Here is a 19,293-nt window from a genome sequence, read left to right on the forward strand (position 1 = left end):
AGTTTCTTATCCACGTAATGATTAACGAGGAAGTATAAATAGGAGACTGAAGGGTCCGACTAACAGTCTTTGAGCTTCACTTATCTCACAGCTTTAACAAACCTAATCAAGTGCTTTAGTTTACTAATCCTCACTGAATTGTTTCCCCCGAAGACGGAACTATATTTCATCTAAAGTATATTATTTACATGCAAATATAAAATAAGATGAAATAAAGTGAGAAAGAAAGAAATCAACAATCCCAAAACATGATTCCAAAACTAAACTTATTTATTAATACATTTCTTTAAAGTTGAGATGAAATTGAAAATAATCTTCACCCCTTCTGGATTTCAAAGGATAAACATAAAATTAATTCTTTGTATTTTTATGCCAAAATCCAATTATTATTTATTTAAAAGACCTCAATGTGAATCACGGAGGTTTTTTAATTCAATAATAGTTGGATCAATCAATAGTATCCTCTGGCACCTTTCAGTTCTGTGGAGGATCAAAGGAATCAGGATCTCTTTAAATCAGACTTTAAACTGTCGGGCCGATCAGATAAAAGAGCCTTTAGAATCACAAAAAACAGTTTGATGCATTTCGCCCCTCGTCACATTTTATTGTCTTACTGAGGGCTGATGTGGCGGCTCGGGTCCCCGGGGGGCCGCTGGGGGGCCGCCGGGGGGTGACTGATAACGCCTGAAACCTTTCGGGGGTTTTGAGTAAAGCAAAACAAAGGTCTACAGTTGAGTGGTTGTTGCTTCAGGGTGGAGATAGAGGATGTGATACCAGAGGATGGGGGAGGATGGGGGAGGAAGGGGGGGGGGGCTCGGAAAAAAACAATGATCTTACAAAACCTGCAGAATTGGGGTATTTTAATGGAAACTAAGGGAAGGTCCAGATCAGATCCAAAGGTGAACAAGTTGTCCACAGGACTCAGCGGGCACTCAGGCGTGCTAACAAATCGCTAACAGCTTTGAGCGCTGCGTAATATATTATTGGCGTGTTTAGCATATCCTGTCTTCATCGCGCTGGTTCCGAATCAGCTCACAAACCAGTGTGAAACTATGGTAACTTTCATTTGTACTCGTGACATCTCTAAAAACAAATATACTGCCAAAAAACAGACCAGCAGCTAATCCTGCTAAGTAAATCCCAACTACCCCCAAATTCCTTTTCTTCCCCTGCCTTTGTTTTTTGTGCAAGAACCCCCGCAGCACTAATACAGTGCTCCCATTGAAATGAATGGAGGGCCCGGGGGTTTGTGCTGCAGAGCCATTGTTCGTAGTGAGGGGCCATTAGCCGCTGTGCTAATCAGAGGCCTTCAGAGAGGAGCTGAGGACCTCCAGAGGAACAGGTCACCCTCCTGTCCTCACACGGTTTTAAGAAAATGCTAAAAGTAATGGATGAATAGTTAAAACACTCAGCTAAAGGTTAGCTAAAGGTAATGGGTAAAGAGTTGGAAGAGCTAACTAAAAGTTCTGGATAAAAGGTTGGAATAGTTAACTATCTGACCTCCGACCGGCTTGTCGGACTCTCACCTGAGGCTGGACCGGGCGGACAGGTGGGTCACTTTCCCAGTCAAACAGAGTCTCAACCTTTAGTGCGAGAGAAATGCTGAATGAAACCAGTTCGACCGGACAAAGGACGCCCAGTTTAAGGCAAAGAATTACCTCAAACTACCTGAAACTGGCCCCTGGACAATGCAGCTTTTAGCAAATGTGACAGAAGGGAGGGGAAATGGCGCCTTTTGCCACCAATTTCCCCTCCGCCACCGGCCGTAACGCAACATAATCCTACCGGTTATTCAAGCGCGTTGAACTGTTGCAACACACGTCACTCGACGTGGTTTTCACTTTCTCCCGTCCGGAGCCGCGTGCTGATGCTTCACGTCAGTGATGTGTATTGATGCTCTGCAAGGATTTCCCCTCCGTTTGTCATCGGCCCTTTCTTTTGAGCTTACTGACAAAAAAAGGGGAGGCCACACGCAAACAGTGTCACGATACGGTTTATTTTCCCTGAATGAGCTCAGGTAGTTTGAATGTGGCTGAGACCCGGACACTCCCCGAAGTGCTGCCTCGTATTCTCCCCTTGGAGGCTCCAATCAAAGCAATTGGCGAGAGTGTTTCAGCATCACGGCCAGCTGAGTGGGAGGGTCGTCACAGACATTACACCAGTATATATATATATATATATATATATATATATATACGTGTCTTTTGGCTCATATCTTGTCTTAAAATAAGGTGAAATAAGGGCTTTGTCGCCTGGGCTGTAAACATCACTCCACCGTGAGTCAATATGACCAGAAGCGTTCACTGATTTCCACCAACGCTGAGTGGGTATAAAAAGGTAACCAGAAGGCATCACAGTAACCTGTGACGGTAGACGACAAAAAGAAGATTCCGCCACATGACAGAACCTTCCACACACCCGGATCTTACAACCAAAGGCTTTCTCTTCTTTCTTTTCTCTCTTTCTCTTGTGCATCAAGCATTCAAACCACAGAGGAAACAAGTCAGATGTCAAGGGGGAATTTTCAAGTCTCTGCATTTGTTTTTCCACCCGTGGTGACGGAGTGGGACCTCCCCTCCACCCTCTCATCTGCATGCACTCATCAACCCCCGATTCTGCGAAGCAGATAAAGGTAATCGGCCCAATCAAAGTGCACGGTCAGTGGCGCCCTGACCGCAAACTCCCTTTAGTCTGTAGGTTTTTCCCTTCTTGTCATATTGTTAGAACCCCTCAACTCTCCTCCACACTGCTACGACTTTGTGACGAGGAGGACGGCGCTCCTTCCAAATGAGACCGAGCGATCCTCTGAAGGCATCGTAAACCATCACAGGGTTATAAAGCCATAAACGCGGTTTCACAATCTTCTCCAACTGGCCTCCATTTGTTTCAGAACGCTGTGAAAATCACCTCGCGGGGACACGAAAGTGCAGCAATCTATCAGAGGGAACATCATGTCCAATCCACATGGGGATGGAAATTGTCCCCCGAGTCCTTGTGGTGAAGCAGAATAAGTGACAAAAACGCAGAAGAGTGATATCCTGAGAAGAGAAGAGAGCACAGACGTTGATGGAGCTGCACAGAAGAAGAGCGTCTTTGTCCTCTGCTCCCCATCTCCTAGCTTTCAGGCTACGTTAGCCGCCGCTAGCACGGGACGACTTTAGCTCTCCGCGAGAAACAACATTGTGACAGACCAGACAAACCAATGGGCGACACCCCAATGACTACCGCCACTTCTTACACAGGCCACGGTTCACCAGCACACGCGTGCTTCTGTTTTAATACAGATAGCATGCTAATGGTGTGTCGTTGGTTTGGCTGGGACCCCTTTCACACGTTAGTGGTGGGGGGTTGGTGGCGTTTGGTGGGGGTTGGTCGGAATTTGGCGGGGGTTTGGTGGGGGGTTGGTGGGGTTTGGTAGGGGGTTGGTGGGGGGTTGGTGGGGGGTTGGTGGGGGTTTGGTGGGGGGTTGGTAGGGGGTTGGTGGGGGGTTGGTGGGGGTTTGGTGGGGTTTGGTGGGGGGTTGGTGGGGGTTGGTGGGGGGTTGGTGGGGTTTGGTGGGGGGTTGGTAGGGGGTTGGTGGGGGTTTGGTGGGGGGTTGGTAGGGGGTTGGTGGGGGGTTGGTGGGGGTTTGGTGGGGTTTGGTGGGGGGTTGGTGGGGGTTGGTGGGGGGTTGGTGGGGTTTGGTGGGGGGTTGGTAGGGGGTTGGTGGGGGTTTGGTGGGGTTTGGTGGGGGGTTGGTGGGGGTTGGTGGGGGGTTGGTGGGGGTTGGTGGGGTTTGGTGGGGTTTGGTGGGGGTTGGTGGGGGGTTGGTGGGGGTTGGTGGGAGGTTGGTGGGGGGTTGGTGGGGTATGGTAGGGTTTGGTGGGGGGTTGGTGGGGTATGGTAGGGTTTGGTGGGGGGTTGGTGGGGGTTGGTGGGGGGTTGGTGGGGTATGGTAGGGTTTGGTGGGGGTTGGTGGGGTATGGTAGGGTTTGGAGGGGGTTGGTGGGGGGTTGGTGGGGGGTTGGTGGGGTATGGTAGGGTTTGGTGGGGGTTTGGTGGGGGGTTGGTGGGGGTTGGTGGGCGTCTGTGAAGCCAGAGGTGTTACTGAGTAAAACGAGCTCCTGCAGACGCGTCGTCTCGGGTGCCATTTACACATGAACTCGGTGCGACGCCGAGGCTGGTTCACACACACCAACGACGACATTGATAAGAGAGCCGGGGGCTCGTGGGCCCCCACCCCCCACTGTTTGGCGTTTCTTCTGTGCCGTTTGCTGTGAGTCATTTTCACCATGAGATCTGATCAGCGAGACGACAAAGGGGAGCAGAGCCCTTTGTTCATTCGATACCTGCGGATGTGGACAGAAAGTCAGAAACACACATTCTGACTCGTCTCAGAGAGAAAACCACACTAATAAATCTGAAGGTTCATCTTCTCTTATCGACAGCTGAAGAAGACACAAAACGGAACAAGCTGGCAGCAAATTACATGGATTTTCTCTGTAAAACTAGTTTAACAAGGATGACTGGATACAGAGAGACAAAGAGAGGCACACACACACACACAGGGGCAAACAGACACACATTTACACTTTCTTGGCATTGCTGCAGACTACACACACACACACACACACACACCACAACAAACACACACTAGAACACACACACACTACAGCAAACACACCAGAACACACACACAGGCCCACCGGCCCGGATCACGATCTCGTGCAGCTGGTGACGCAGCGCCGCTATAATGGCTTCATTATTTTAACGTGACTCTCATAGCCGGTGACGCAGCAGACAGGAAGCTGCTCGCTGGACGCTCCAGGGCCGGCCACTAGAGCAAAGGGTTCTGGGTAATCGGTCACAAATGCAGGGGAATGTGGGGCAGCAACCGGCTGCTGAGTCACGTCCAGGCTAAATGCGGACCTCAGATCCCGATGACGAGGACTGAGGGCGGTCCGCGTGTGTGGGGATCAGCCGGGGACGTTGGCGTCCCACCGCCCCCCCCGTCAAAAAGAGCGGGATGGATTCCCGCCATCGTATTTTGGATAACTGCAGAAAATGAACCGAGTGTTTCACGTCGTAGAACATACAGATTAAATGTCTTCAGCTTGTTTTAAGCACTCGTAAGTACTCGTGGAGCAGGAGCAGTGACGTTTTGAATCAAAGCGCATAAAGTGCTGACTCATTTCCTGAAAGCATTCCTGCTGCGTTGGCTGTTTATTGGCAGGGTATTGATCCCGTCATCCTCCCGACTGTAATGTGGAGTCAGAGGGGCCTTCTGCAGGCTGAAGGACTTAACATGCTGACATTTGCCCCACAAGCCGTGACCAAAGTGTACCGAGCCGTTATGCTAACAGAGCTAGCAGCATCGTATCTATGGAATGCCGTTTTAGTCAAAATTAAATAAATGAATAAATACGTAAATACATGAAATATGCATTTGAAATACATCATGAAATAAAAACAATGAGGCAATAAATACATAAGTATTAAATACATTTAATTATTTCATGGTACTTTTATTTCATAATGCCACTTCTCATTTCCAGAGTCTTTTATTTCATAATGCCGTTTTTCATTTCACGTTCTTATATGCAAATGAGGGGGCGTGGCTACATCTAACATTCAGAACAGACAACAGAGCCATTCTGGAAATGAAAAGTGGCATTATGAAATAAAAGTACCATGAAATAATTAAATGTATTTAATATTTATGTATTTATTGCCTCATTTATTTATTTCATGATGTATTTCAAATGCATATTTCATGTATTTACGTATTTATTCATTTATTTAATTTGGACTAAAACGGCATTCCATACGTATCATATCCAAAAAGGACTTTTGCTTGATACCCGGAGATATTCTGACTTTACTTAACTGTAGTTAAGCGCCTGGCAGTATAATACATGTATATGTACACACACACACACACACACACACACACATACAAGAGGTGTGATTACTCTTGTAAGTGCTCTAGATACAAGCCATGAAAAAGGTGTATTTAGCCTCTGTTACACATCTGCTACACATTTACGTAGCTACTCGTTGCTAAATGCTTAACGCAGATAGCAGCAACGGCAGGCTCTATATCCAGCCACGTCTTATTCTCCTACAAACGGCGCCGATGGAGAGTGTAGACGTCGAATCGGCTTCGGTGATTTCTTCGGGCAACGCTTCTACTCGCTTGAGGCCTCGCGAGTGGCCCCACGCTGAAGGCGCATTCCTGGAACAACTGTTTCCCGGCCATCTTTCCATGAGCGGTGTGTGCGTCGCGTTGTGGCTCAGTGTCTGTACTCGGCGTGTGGTTTGGACCGAGTTGTGTTAGAACCTTTTCTCTGGGCCCTGTCATTATTTCCTGCACTGCAAATGAAAAAAAAGCGGGGGAGAAACTCTTGGCTTCTCTCTCCCTTCATGTTCTCTTTCTGTCTCTGTCTTTCCTCTGCTCTCCTTTTCCCTCGTTGGTCTCCTCTCTCTCTCTGCTGTTCTTTTTCCATCCTTCCATTCCTCTCTGTCATGATGTGGTGGATCAGAATGAATGAGTCACAATATTTGGGCTCAGTGAACCATAGAAGAAGCGCAGTCAAGCTACTGTGGAACGCACACACACACACACACACACACACACACACACACACATGGTTTGTTAGAGCTCGACTTTATAGTGACACTCCACCCAAAATGTTACAAATCAAATACTCTGCCTTGTGGCCGTGGGGTTTTTTGGGTGTAGTTTTCTCCTAAACGCTCGATTCACGTCACAAACCGATTATCACCACAAACAGAAAGCAGGTTTTTAAAAATAAATGTTTTTTTTTCTGTCACGGACATAAACCTTTGTCGTGGACTATTTTCTGCGGCGGATGAATCCATGTCTGGGGCTCCGGTGAGTACGATTGACAGGAGGGCGGGGATGATGGGACATGGCTAAGCCCCGCCCACTCCAGTGCCCCCACCTTATGTTGGAAAATAAAAAAGTAGGCCAGAGACAGATTTGTTCATTTGTCTCCTTTGAATGGGTCCATGAGTCGCACATATTGTGTTTGCCAATAAAAACCAATGCCAAGCACAGGCGATAGCTTAGCTTGCTAGCTCGCTAGCTAGCTGACACACAAATGCAGCGCTAGCTCATCCGATGAATACATGTGTGCATTCAGCGCAGATGCTATCAGGCCTCTCCCTGCACTCTTCTAATGAAACATGACTTTATGGCACCTGAAGCCATTTGTTACCTGCTATCCGACACACCTGAGAGTCACATGACCCACCTGTTCGAACAACCCCCCCCCCACCTGCCTTCGTACTAAGAGGGAACCATTCAACAGGAGAAATACATCTAACTGCCGATTACAGACGTGCTTTTCCCCAACTTCTTGTTTGTATCTGCAGATACTTTTGTCGTTTTCACTTCACCCCACAAACATTCCACCGTCTTCTTCCTCTCCGCCGCCTGGAGGTCGATTAGTCGCCGACAGAATCCAGCAGCAAAACTGCTTTGCTGGATTTTATCTCACAGCGGGTCCGTTTGTCTTTGATCATTTTTTATAACCCCAACGTCCAATAAGCGCCTTGGGTGAAACCATAAAAACGCACCCGTGTTTTTACATGGAACATATGAAAGGATCCGATCATGTGGTGTCTTGTTTAGTAAATTGGGCTCGTCTTGGAGCTGTGAAACATGTTTTTATCTCTTTAACGTTTAATAATAAGCTCCTTAAAAAGCTTTTTGCGTGATCGCTGGTTTAGTTAATCTAAGAATCCAATCAGCCAATCAATATCTCTCTATAATCACTGCAGCTCATTGATGAAGGAAAATATCCTCAGAACAGTTTTTGTTTTTTTAATTTTTAAAGGTTAAAAGACAGAAACAAAGAATATTTAAACTCCACTGAAGCTCTGGTTGATACGTTATCTCATTCATGTGCAGCGTTTCTATCACACACACTTTGCCCTGAGCGAACAGTCCCATGTCTCCACACCTGGGAGGGGCGGGGCCAGGTGAGGGGCGGGACTACCAGCTGAGAGGAAGGGATTGACCGCATTCATTAATATCAGAATGATTTATTGATCTTTTAAGCACATGGCCAAATCTATACAAGGAAGCAGGCTGCTGTTTTAGCATCACTTAATGACTGTAGAACGCTTTCGTTAGCGCTGACAAATTCAGATTTTAATCTGACATGGATGTTAAGATTTCACAGTAATTTTATGACATTTCTCAGTAAATAAGGTTTTATTGACGATCAGCTAGTTACCCTTTATGTAAAAAAAATGGAATGTGTATAAATAGACAAATTGTTATCCATTGTTCCGGTTTTTAATCAAGAGATTTGAAACTACAATTAAATGTATAAAACTACCTCCCTGAAGTATGTCTTACTTACGGTGTACATTCAATGCGTGTGCGATTGAATTACAAAGACTGCCCAGCTCTCATTCATTCTTTCTTTAATTACATCAATATTTTTTAAAAGTGCTGCGTGGTGAAGAATGACATTTTTAAATCCTCAAATTCCAAAAAAAAGAAAAAAGAATTCTAGAATAATTTATGATACAATAACAAAAATAAACATCTTTGAAAAAAAGAGAAAGTCTGTACAATATTTAAACTGAAAAAAGAAAGCGGCCAGACGGCAGCCGAGTGGAGGTAGGTTTTTCCATGCGAAGAACAAAAATCACCCCGGCCGTCTTGTTAGAACATCCTCAACAACGTCGTCCCCCAAAAACTAAAAAAACGGGGAGAAGTTTGGGGGAAAACACCCAAACATGCTAAAGCTTCTTAAAAAATAAAATATGTATTTAAAAAAACACCTACAGAAGATGTTCTAACAAGACAGCGACATTAACAAACAGGAAAGTCCTGAACAAGATGCATTTCAAGGCAACAGGTTTTAAAACTCCTCCACGCCGTCATTCCTACCAACCGGGTTCAAAGGACGCCGCCGGAAAGGAAGAACTCCAGATTAAAGACGCTCAAGACACTTGACACAAATTGCACGACAAACAGCACAAACGGAGAACATCTGCCGCCGACGAGTTTGAGTGGAATGGATTTCAGTCGAACGTTTGAACCCCATTATTTTAATTTATTAGAATAACCTCACGCAGAACAGCATTAGTTTAGAACGGCGCTCGCTTTCCCCGGCAGATACTTTATTTTGGACACACAAGTTTTAGTTTATTCGGGCACAAAATGAGGCGCGTGAAAGCCGCCCATCTTTTAAAAGGGGAACGCTGGCCGGCGGCCCTCGTTTGCGTACGTGCTGGGAACCGATTCCGAAACTAGTCTTCAAAGGGTAAAATCATGTGACACATCTGCTCAGAAGGTAAAGAAATGAACCTTTAATTGAATTACAATATATTCACGATGATGTAACCTGAAACGTGACACCCGAGCGAAACTTTCCAAACCGTCGTCCACTGACTGGTGAGACATTTAACCGTCGTCCAATAGCGGATTGGACCCCCCCCACTAGCTTTGCATCTGAAAATGGCCGCTCAGCGAGTCACAGTACCGCCGCCGTGTCAAACAGAACGCGGCGCCCAGCTTCCGTCCCGACCTGGGCTGGTCGGCTCAGTCGCTCCACTTCTCCGGCCCGAGAAACCTGAAATCTGCTCCAACACGAAGACGCAGCGAGCGCACGTTCAGCCGTTAAGAAAACCTGCAGCGTAAATAACCGTCACAGACACACATTAAACCTGATAGCAGAGTGGTGTCGGCCCCCCCGGAGGGGGGGGGTCCGCCTGAGGCCAAAGGCACACTGAAGAACATTTATGCAACCTGATCCAAAAAACGATTAAAATGGCGCCCGGTTTGGAATTGAACTGGAATCGAAAAAAAAAAAAAGTGCAGTTGACCAAATAACGTTGAAGCCGCCGGCAGACGTGCGTCCGCGTGGAGGGATCAATGGTTAGTGTGGCTATAAAAGACAATCCTGAAAGCACAATATTCAAGTTTCATTCAACTACCAAGCTGATGTGGCTTCCTGTTATTTGGTCGCTGCCATTCGGCGTCCCCCAAAAAGTAGCACAAAGAAAAGAACACGACAAACACGAATTAAAAAACAAAAACAAAACACAGTCTTGCAGTTTGCGTCCAGCCAAAACAAAACGTCTACTAGCTCCATCCTGTAAAAAAAAAAAAAAAAGCATCCTACGGTCTAACGATCAGCTCTGAGGCAACGCGTGAGAGTCTCTGCCGTCCGCATCTCTGGTCTTAAGAAAGTCCTTAAAATGTCAAAACCTTTGAGCGCGCCGCCCTTTGTCCCCGGCTCCACCCTCTTTGTACAAGTCTCTCCCCCTTAACAACCCGACGTAGTCTCTGAGGTCTCTTGCGGGCCCGGCCTAGCTGCGGAGCTGCTGCAGCCGGTGCTTCAGCGCTTCCTGTTTGGCTCGCAGCGCGTCCCTCCGGGACTGCAGCCGGTGTCCCTCGTCCTCCAGGCCGTAGATGCAGTCCCGCGCCTTCTTCAGGATCACCACCTTGGACGCCTTGTCGTTGTTGGACAGCTCGGGCACGTTGTCGCGCAGGTGCACGAAGCAGTTCTTCAGCTCGTTGCGCCGCTGCCGCTCCATCACGTTGTGCGTCCGCCGGCGCTCCTCCTCGTCCTCCGTCTCCGCCGAGTTGCGGGACGAGCTGTGGTGGCTGCTGCTGTGGTGGTATCGTGAAGAGGACGAGCTGCGGGAGGAGGGGGAGTGGCGGCGACGGCGGTGGTGGTGGTGGTGGCGGCGGTGGTGCGACGAACCGTCGGTCCCTCGCGAGCGCTTGCTGGACGAGGGCGGCGGCGAGGGGGGGCGCGGCGCCGCGTAGTTGTGCTGCAGCTGGATCTCGATGTTGTGGCGGTGGATGGCTCGCCGCTCCTCCTCCTGCTTCTGCTGACGGACAGAGACGTCGGCCAACGGCGTCCGGGGGGAGGGGCTGGTGGAGCAGCGCACCACGGTGACCACGTCGATCTCCTCTTCTGTAAGAAAAGCAGAAACGAGGTCAGACGACTGCCGACCTTGTTTTCTGACACCGACCCAAATCAAGTGTGTGTGTGTGTGTGCGCACCGTAAACACACCAATGTGGGCGTGGCTCTCAAACAACCCGCCTTCTAAACAGTGTGTGAGTTTTATTCACCGCTAAAGTTACAATGTGTCATTTAGAAAAAATAAAGGGAGTCGGCTCTTCTCCGGTTTACAGCCTGAAGGCTCCAGTCGGTAAAACGGCTCATTAAGAGTTAATGGATGGAGCCAAAACTGTTACCGCTGAACATGAGTCACACACACACACCAACCTCCCCCCCCTCCCCCCCTCCCTCCTCTCCCCCCCACAGCGGTCGATTATCTCCCTAAAGCCTCTCATCTACTCAGCGAGGGCAGCAAACCCGCCCACACTGCAAACACACGATTGGAGCCGTAAAGAAAGACCCCTGCAGATTAAGAAAGGCGGGCGGTTAAACCCGAGAGCAAAGGACGAATCAACAGCGCCGCTGGAGGAGCCCGGTGGGGGTGAAGATAAGCCACTGCGAAGGCGAGGTGGGCGTGGCCGGACAGAGTCAATAGATGAAGGTCTTTAAAGGGGGAACCCGCTAATTGAGAAGAGGGAGGAACTCACCGGAGTCGCTGGACGAGTAGGTGGACAGCTCGCCGCCGGCGGAGCCGTAGTCCGACGTGGACTCGCAGGGCTCCCCGGCGTCAATCAGGTTCTGGCAGTCCAGCGTGGAGCCGGCGATCTCCTCGAAGATGCTGGTGTTGATGTCCGAGAGCAGCGGGCTGGAGCCCAGCAGGGTGGAGACCAGCTTCTCCTCCAGGCTCTTGTCGCCGTTCAGGCACCGCCACAGGCAGTCCTCGCCGCTCTCCTCCAGCGGGGAGCAGGGCAGGCTGAGCTCGCCGTCCTTCTCGGCGGCGGCGGAAGGGAAGAAGTCGCAGTTCCAGTTGAGCTGCATGTCGTGGTCCTCCAGCAGGATGTCGGAGACGTAGCTCAGCTGGTCCTCCTTGGACAGGGGCTTGCCGGCGCCTGGCCCGGACTTCATGGGCGGGGACTGGGGGGGCGTCGGGAGCGACTGCAGGTCCTTCATCAGACTCTGGCAGAACTCGTCGTCGAACAGCAGCGGCTCGGTGTACAGCCAGTCCTGAGACTGGGAGAAGCTTTGCAACATGTTTGCTCTCAGAATCTGGAGAACAAATAAAAAATAAAAAGCTGTCAGATGCGTGCGGTTTGAAATCCAGAGCCGGTGGCGAGTTTAAAAAGCCGCCGCGCAGTGACTCAGCAACAGGAGATGCAGTGAAAGTTTAAACCATTTCCAGCAGACTGACTCCGGCAGCAGTGGGGAGAGTTTTTAATCTGTGTTTACATCACTGTGGTCCCGCCCCTCTGGGGGGGGGGGGGGGTGGCAGTAAATCACACAAAATCCCTCGCATTTACAAACCCCATGACGTCACAGAACAGCTGAGGGGGACTTTACACTTCTTACCCCACAATTTGCATTTTTTTTTCCAACCCCTGTAAGTGGAGCCCGGCTTCCTGCTGGCGTGGAAAACAAAACCCTTGTGAGCGGGGCGGGGGGGCTTCTGGAGCCCCCCCGGGGAGAGTGGGGGGGCTACTTAACACTTAAAAGCCTCCGCTTCTGTTTCACATGCATGGACCCTCCCTGCAGGATCATTTGGACGCGCACAACTTATTTTAAATACCAACAGCTGCTTTGCACAAAGCCCCAAAAAAGTTACAAAACATAGTGATTAAACTAGTCTGAGCACGCGGACGCTCCTCCGCCTCAATTGACCCCGAATGAGTCATAAAATAGAAATAAAACCGTGTAAAAAAGTTATATAATACAAAATAATTGCGTCCATAACTTAAAACAGACGGGGCAGCAGAGGGCAGTTCACTCGGTCCTGTGGAGACTTGTGGTATGTGCGTGCTCGTGCGCGCGCGCGCGCAGCCGGTCTGCGTGGGAGAACAAAGCGGCAGTGTGCGCGCTGCAGAACCGGCCGCGCGCCGCCGCCGGAGCCCCGCGTGCAGACCGCCGCGCGCGGGGAGCGTCGACCGGACACGCCGAACGCGGAGTTTAATGACACGCCGGGCAGCGAGTGAAATAAAGGACGCCGGCCGGCGGCTCCACCGGCCCGTGCTGCTGAAAAACCACACATTTCCCAACGAGGTCTTGAACGCAGATTCGCTGCGACGTTACTCGCTGCGTCCGGTCGCGTTGGCCGCGCGCCCGGCCGCCAGACTCCGTAGAGAAAAGCACCAGATGTTGCACACGTTTACTAAAATAAAGTCAGCCATCGTTAATTTGTGTTTCCACACTAGTTTAGTGTTTCATTTCGTTTAATGTAAGAACACACGGAAGAAAAACGCACAGAGAAAAGTAGGAATGCAGAAGGCGAACTCGCGCTGCGCAGCCGGGTCATTTAAACCCGACGTGGCTCCCACGTGAAGCCGGCGAGACACGTGTGCGTCTCGACTTTTTAAAACCGGCACAAAAACGCACTACGACGACGACGACAACAGGCGACACACAAACGCACAAACGAACACGCAGCCGCGAGTGGAGTTAAAAAAGCCACATGTGCATAAATTCCGCCCGGGCGCAGCTGTCTCACCTTTAACGGGGCTCCGCACGCTGACTCAACGAGGACGAGGGGAAAAATGGCGGAATCGTCCGAAATATCCGAATAGAGTCCACAGGGAGGAGCGGGTCGTGGGGGGAGGCCGAGCGATCAGCTAGGGAGGTGTTTTCTGCGTGTGAAGTTAAAGTGTGAGCAGGGCAGCATGGTGTTTATACTCTGTCAGGGTTTCTCCTGCGCGGAGGCACACACGCGCACTGTAGGTGTGGTCGGCGCGTCCCTCCGCTTATATGCTCCCGTCCTTCCGGCTGAAAAACCGCGCCAAAACGCCCAGGACCGGGGGAGACGTCACGGCCGGCGGCGCGGTCGCCCGGTGGCGGTTCGGCGGATCGAGCCGCGGCGGAAGCACCGGGAGCGGCGGCGGGCGCGTTTGTTTTCGCGTATTCGGTATTTTCGAGTTAAAGTGCGGGGACTAGCTCGCGGGCGGAGGGATACCGCGCGCGCGGTCCGGGATTCCAGGAAAAACGACGCTGGGTTAAAAAAAAAGTTACGACAGAAAACACGTGGATGGCGGAGAGGTGCCGGGTGTCTCACGCCCCGTCTGCCCGTCTGCCTGCCTGTCTGTCTCTCATCCGACTCGAGGATCGGAGAAAGCGTTTTAAGCGTAGCGTTAGAAGGATATTTATAAGAAGCGTGACGTTAAAGAGAGACAGAGATGCGGTGGATACACGTGCGATTAAACAAAAAGCCCAGCGGCCGCTGTGCGCGTGCTGGAGGCGCGATACACGGCTTCTTCTCGCGTGTGTAGGCTGAGGGAGACAGACAGGCTTTAGGAGCCACGTTGGACTCTTGCATGACGGGGGGGGGGGGGGGTTCGCCATGTCCTCCATGTCCTCCCTCCCTGAGACCGTTACGACGACCACAAACCGCCTCAAACTGTCACCCGCGGAGCCGCGCACGCTCTCGTGCACGATGGGGCTCGAGCCGGGAATTATCTTTCTTTATGTGTACACTTTATTTTTCCATACAGAGGAAAAGCCTATTGTATAATATAACAATATAATATAATTTTACAATACAATTTAATATAATATAACATGGCATTTATCTTGTGTTTAAAATGACGCAGCTTTGGGATGAATGAGCCCCCGGTAACCGCCCCCCCCCCCCCCCCTTACATAACGGTACGCCGGTACACGTGATCTGCGAGGGATCTCTTCATGTACAGACATTTATATGCTTGTACATCATTGTATGTGCATTTATATACTTGTTATTTCTCCACGTGGATGACCGGCGTCCGATAATTAACACATATATCACACGTTCTACGCAATCACAACAGGTTCATTGTTTTTAAATAATATAATTAAAATCATATAAACTGGTAGAAAAGGACGCACGGAGTCGCGCGGGACAAAAGGCTGGTAAAGTAAAGCTTAACCCCCCCCCCCCCCCCCCCCCCCCCAGTCACCATACATGTAAATAAACAGCCCCTGCATGTTTATTGTTATTCCTGCATCACAGCTTTGCTGGGAGTCTCACGTGGAAACTATTTATCTTGAGAGTAAAGGCTCCCCACATTTCTACAAACAGAGAAGGGGCTTCAGCAGATCCAACAAAGAAATATATATATATATATATATATATATATATATATATATATATATATTATATAGGAGACCGCCTCCTCAGCTGCTCCAGACACCAACGTGTCCTCCAAATGTGGAGCAGCAGACCTTTATATATATATATATATATATATATATATATATATATATATATATATATATATGAGGAGGCGGATCACAGAACGTTCTGCACTCAAAGAGAAGACCTGGATGTGAAGAAGTGGGTTAATGTGCCACCTGCTGGCAGACCGGCTGACCTGGTGTCAGATCGGCGTGCCGACGGGCCTCCTGGCCGGGGTTATCCTGGGGACAAACGGGACATTCCTCCTGTGGTTGCCCGGTAAAAAAGCTTCTGCACAAATCCCAGCACGAACACATCAGCACTACGGCGTGAATCACCATTATTGACTTTTACCTTTGGTCAGATCTCCCTTTGGGAGGGGGGGTGTTCATCGCGAGAGCAGCTGATTTCTCCCACCAGGTTCCCAAAGCTGATCTCTGCAGATCACACGAGACTGCAACTTATATACAATAATACATATTTAACGCTCTTTACTGAAACATAACTAAGTCGTTTCCTGTAAAGACGGCATCTTATTTTGAAACGAGCGGAATTCAAACGAAATTCCCACGCTGGACGATTGTGAATAACGAGGGGGGACGGTTTGATGGAACGTTTGACTCTTCATCAGACCGTGAGCCCCCCTCCGGGTGTAAAGGTGTGATGAACAAGCCTTCCCCGTCTCAACAAACGCCGCCGTCCTCTGCAAAAAGCCTCCTCCTGAGTGGCCGGGGGGGGGGGGGTCAAAGGTCAGCCCGCTGACTGACTGACCGACTGACTGGTTGACCGGCCCAGTGAACCAGATGGCAGTAAGACAGCTAATAGGACGCACAGCCGGAGCCCCGGGGGGAGGAGGGGGGCCTGGGAATGGGATTACCGCTGTGTGTGTGTGTGCGTGTGTGTGCGTGTGTGTGTGTGTGTGTGTGTGCGGGTCACCCCTGTGATCGCCTCCTTATTAGGACTCCTCATCCTGCAGCGTGTCTCTGTGCACACAGACAGGCAGCAGCAGCCTGTCTGTGTGCACGCTGCTTTAATTAGCCAACAACAGCTACAGTATAAGCACACGCACACACATGAACGCACACATGTATTACGAGAGCTTCTCAATCGCTGGTCGGAGGGCTGGTTTGGGGCCACTGGGTGCAGATGGAGGGACATTTAAACCGTTTTTTTTAATCTTCTTCTTCTATTTACAGTATTTTAGTCTCAGATGAAATGAATGTGGGGGGAAATAAGTCCACGTCGAAGGAGGCGGCGTCGTATCTCTGGAGTCGTCGTACATCCAAACAGACAATCATTCCCGTGTGAAACCAGAAGTCAATGTGGATTTATTTCATGAGTAACTTCCCCAAACGTAGTCACCACTTCCGTGGTTGTTTGAACCCAAACAACAATCTTTTCCCAAACCCACTCTCCACCTTTTGTTGACGAACCCTAATGAAGTATTTCAGAATCTTTTCTTCAATCTAATTAAGCAGCTTCCTTCCCTGAAATGTTTCCTATGAGGACCGAAGTTTATTTTGAAAATAACCTAAATTTAACAAGCGAGGTGACACCTGTGTGGTAGAACTCATGAAAAATGTGTAACTTCTAAAATATCACACAATCTCTTATGTGAGCATGAGTTATATTTCCACCATTACAATTCGTGAAAAAATAAATCCAAATCTCTCGTTTTGGCATTTAAAATACATTTTAAAGAGCTTGTATTTGATTTCTGAGTACGCTTTTAATTTGAAAGGTAAAAAGGTAAGTATACATTACGTCAAGTCTTAAAATAAATGATCGGCTTCAATAAAGTTATATTTAATCCCCACATACATGGGAATGACTCCCCTCCGTTCCTCGTTGTCTATCTGGGGCCGGAGCTCGTTTGCATCACATTGCATCGCCGGGCATGAATGTGTGAGTGGCTCACAGCGGGGGGGAGGTCCACTCGCCATCTCCATTTGTTTCACATGCAAACATGCGTGCACGGCGGGGGGCTGATGAGGGGCTGATGAGCATATTACAGGAGCCTTACGGCTCCTTTGTGAGCGACACTTTGTTGTTGTATGATATGCATTCTTATGGGGGGGAGTTTCTCACGTATGCAGAGATAAAAGTCTCCGTTCATTTAAACCCACATGTTTTCTGTTTCTGAAAAATGTATTTTTCTTTAAGACATAGCAGACTCGCAGGTTAAGTGGCCCCCTGGGGGCGTTTTGAATAGTATGTCCATAGTGTTATTTGTGGGGGGGGGGGGGTAAGGGCCCCTCGCTAAAGGCTGCACACGAGTGAAGCTTTGTTTATACTGGCGCTCAGCGCCGGCCTCCGCAGACGCCCCCCGTGACCCCCCCCCCAACATAAACGGAGCCGTTTTTAACTTTACATGAAACTCGTTGCATTTTTCTCCAGAACTTCGCAGACGAAAGGAAGAAAGCGACACCGCGGACGTAACTCACGGATATGGCAGCAGGTTTAAGTGGCGTGAGCCACAACCCATATCTCATATTTTCTTTATTCAAGCGCAGTAAAAAAATAACGGGAGTATGAAAAGCATTTCCCGGAGAAACAAGCGTTAGCGAGAAGAAGAGATTCAGACGTAGATTCAGGCGACATCGTGCTGCACTTAGAAGTGATTTGGCCTCTTCGGTGACGCGTAGAGATGTAAATAGATTTTATCTGGGAACCATTTGCCTCGGCCGTCAGCTGTTAGCATCGTTAGCTGTTAGCAACGTTAGCTTCCGGCTCGTGCCACGTTGAGATCCAGGTGTCTTTTCTATTTGGTTTATTTAAAATTGTCTTTGCTTTTGTTGTAAAATGCAGGAACAACTTTGTATGAGGAAGCGTTAACATGATATTACTTTGAGATATAAATTGTTGTCCTGCTTTGCCTGTTTCAACCACAATCATATGGTCGGAAGACATCCTGAAATTTAATATATATATATGTATATATATATATACATGTATATGTATATAAAGGACAACTTTCCGGCTTTAAGGGAGAGGAATTAGAGTGAAAATAGAACGAGAGGGAAGTTTTCTATCGTAATTGCCGGTCACTGAGGTCCCAGAGAGACTTATCGTCCTCTTCCCTTCATTCCTCTGAAATTACAGCTCTCAGAGCATCACCACATTCACTCACTCACCAAAGTGTGTAATGACAGACCTGCACACACACACACACACACACACACACACAGGGCTGCAGAGATGCTGTTCTAATGCGCAGCAGGCTGAATGTAACCAAACAAAAGGCCGGAGGGAGACACGTGGTCACGTGTGGCCTCACAGGGAGAGCAGGTACACAGGTTAGCTTAGCTTCCCCCGTTTGGAGTTGCGGCTAACTTTCCTTTCCTTTCCTTGGATGTGCGGAAGGACCCAGGTGGTTGTTGATTTTTGACTGTTACGTAACTTGTGTTACTGTGAAGAACCTGGAACTAGTCTAGATACTGGTGCATCTATACGACCTCCATCAGCAGACGAGACCTTCAGAGGAAAGATCTCTGAAGGGATCCCGGAGAGAAGACACACTACCGCGTTGGTCCACAGGGGGCGCCACTACAGCAAAATATTAAAGTTAACGCCCGTACATAAAAGACATTTGAGTTCAAACTAGAATATTTACTAAACAATATCATTAATAGATCTAACCACTAATATGTTGTCCGTAAATGTCCAACGACGGCAGAATATGAAACTGTACCAAATTTGAGCCTCCGGTGGAATTTGGCTCTTTGTCCTTTGTTAACAATCAGAAACGATGTGTGTTGAATTCCATATTTCATGATTTAAAAATAAACTTGAAATCAAATTGCAACAGTTACTCTCTTTTTCACATGAGACATTTTCGGCACATTTCGTGGAAGTATCTGACCTCGTCATCGCAGGCAGAAGAAAAAAAAGGACATTGCAAGAGAAACAAGCAAACGGAGGCCGCTGGTTATAACGGCTTCTGTGGTTTCGGGTGGAGTTTTTGTGCTTCGAGGACTTCCATCGACGCGAGCATCCGTCGGAGCAGAGAGGGAGGAAGAGCAGCCGTGGGGCATTCTGGGAACAGCCTTCATTTGGCGTGTGTG

At 48.9% G+C, this 19,293-nt stretch overlaps 1 protein-coding gene across 1 annotated transcript; it reads right to left on the minus strand.

Moving 5' to 3' along the window:
- Window positions 1-8,289: 8,289 nt before the first annotated feature.
- mych (myelocytomatosis oncogene homolog) lies at window positions 8,290-14,440 on the minus strand. Its single transcript, XM_040202764.2, has 3 exons — window positions 13,574-14,440; window positions 11,583-12,141; window positions 8,290-10,946 (listed from the first exon to the last, which is right to left on the minus strand). The coding sequence occupies exons 2-3, from the start codon at window positions 12,124-12,126 to the stop codon at window positions 10,333-10,335; spliced, it is 1,158 nt and encodes a 385-aa protein (XP_040058698.2). The 5' UTR covers window positions 12,127-12,141; window positions 13,574-14,440; the 3' UTR covers window positions 8,290-10,332.
- Window positions 14,441-19,293: the final 4,853 nt, after the last annotated feature.

This window comes from Gasterosteus aculeatus, chromosome 17 (assembly GCF_964276395.1).
Source record: "Gasterosteus aculeatus chromosome 17, fGasAcu3.hap1.1, whole genome shotgun sequence".
NCBI lineage: Eukaryota > Metazoa > Chordata > Actinopteri > Perciformes > Gasterosteidae > Gasterosteus > Gasterosteus aculeatus.

Excerpts from the sequence above, each read along its gene's own strand:
- mych (XM_040202764.2), bottom strand. The coding sequence starts at position 12,126 with ATGTTGCAAAGCTTCTCCCAGTCTCAGGACTGGCTGTACACCGAGCCG. Across the intron at positions 10,947-11,582 it reads CTACTCGTCCAGCGACTCCG|AAGAGGAGATCGACGTGGTC; the intron begins GTGAGTTCCTCC and ends CTTTTCTTACAG.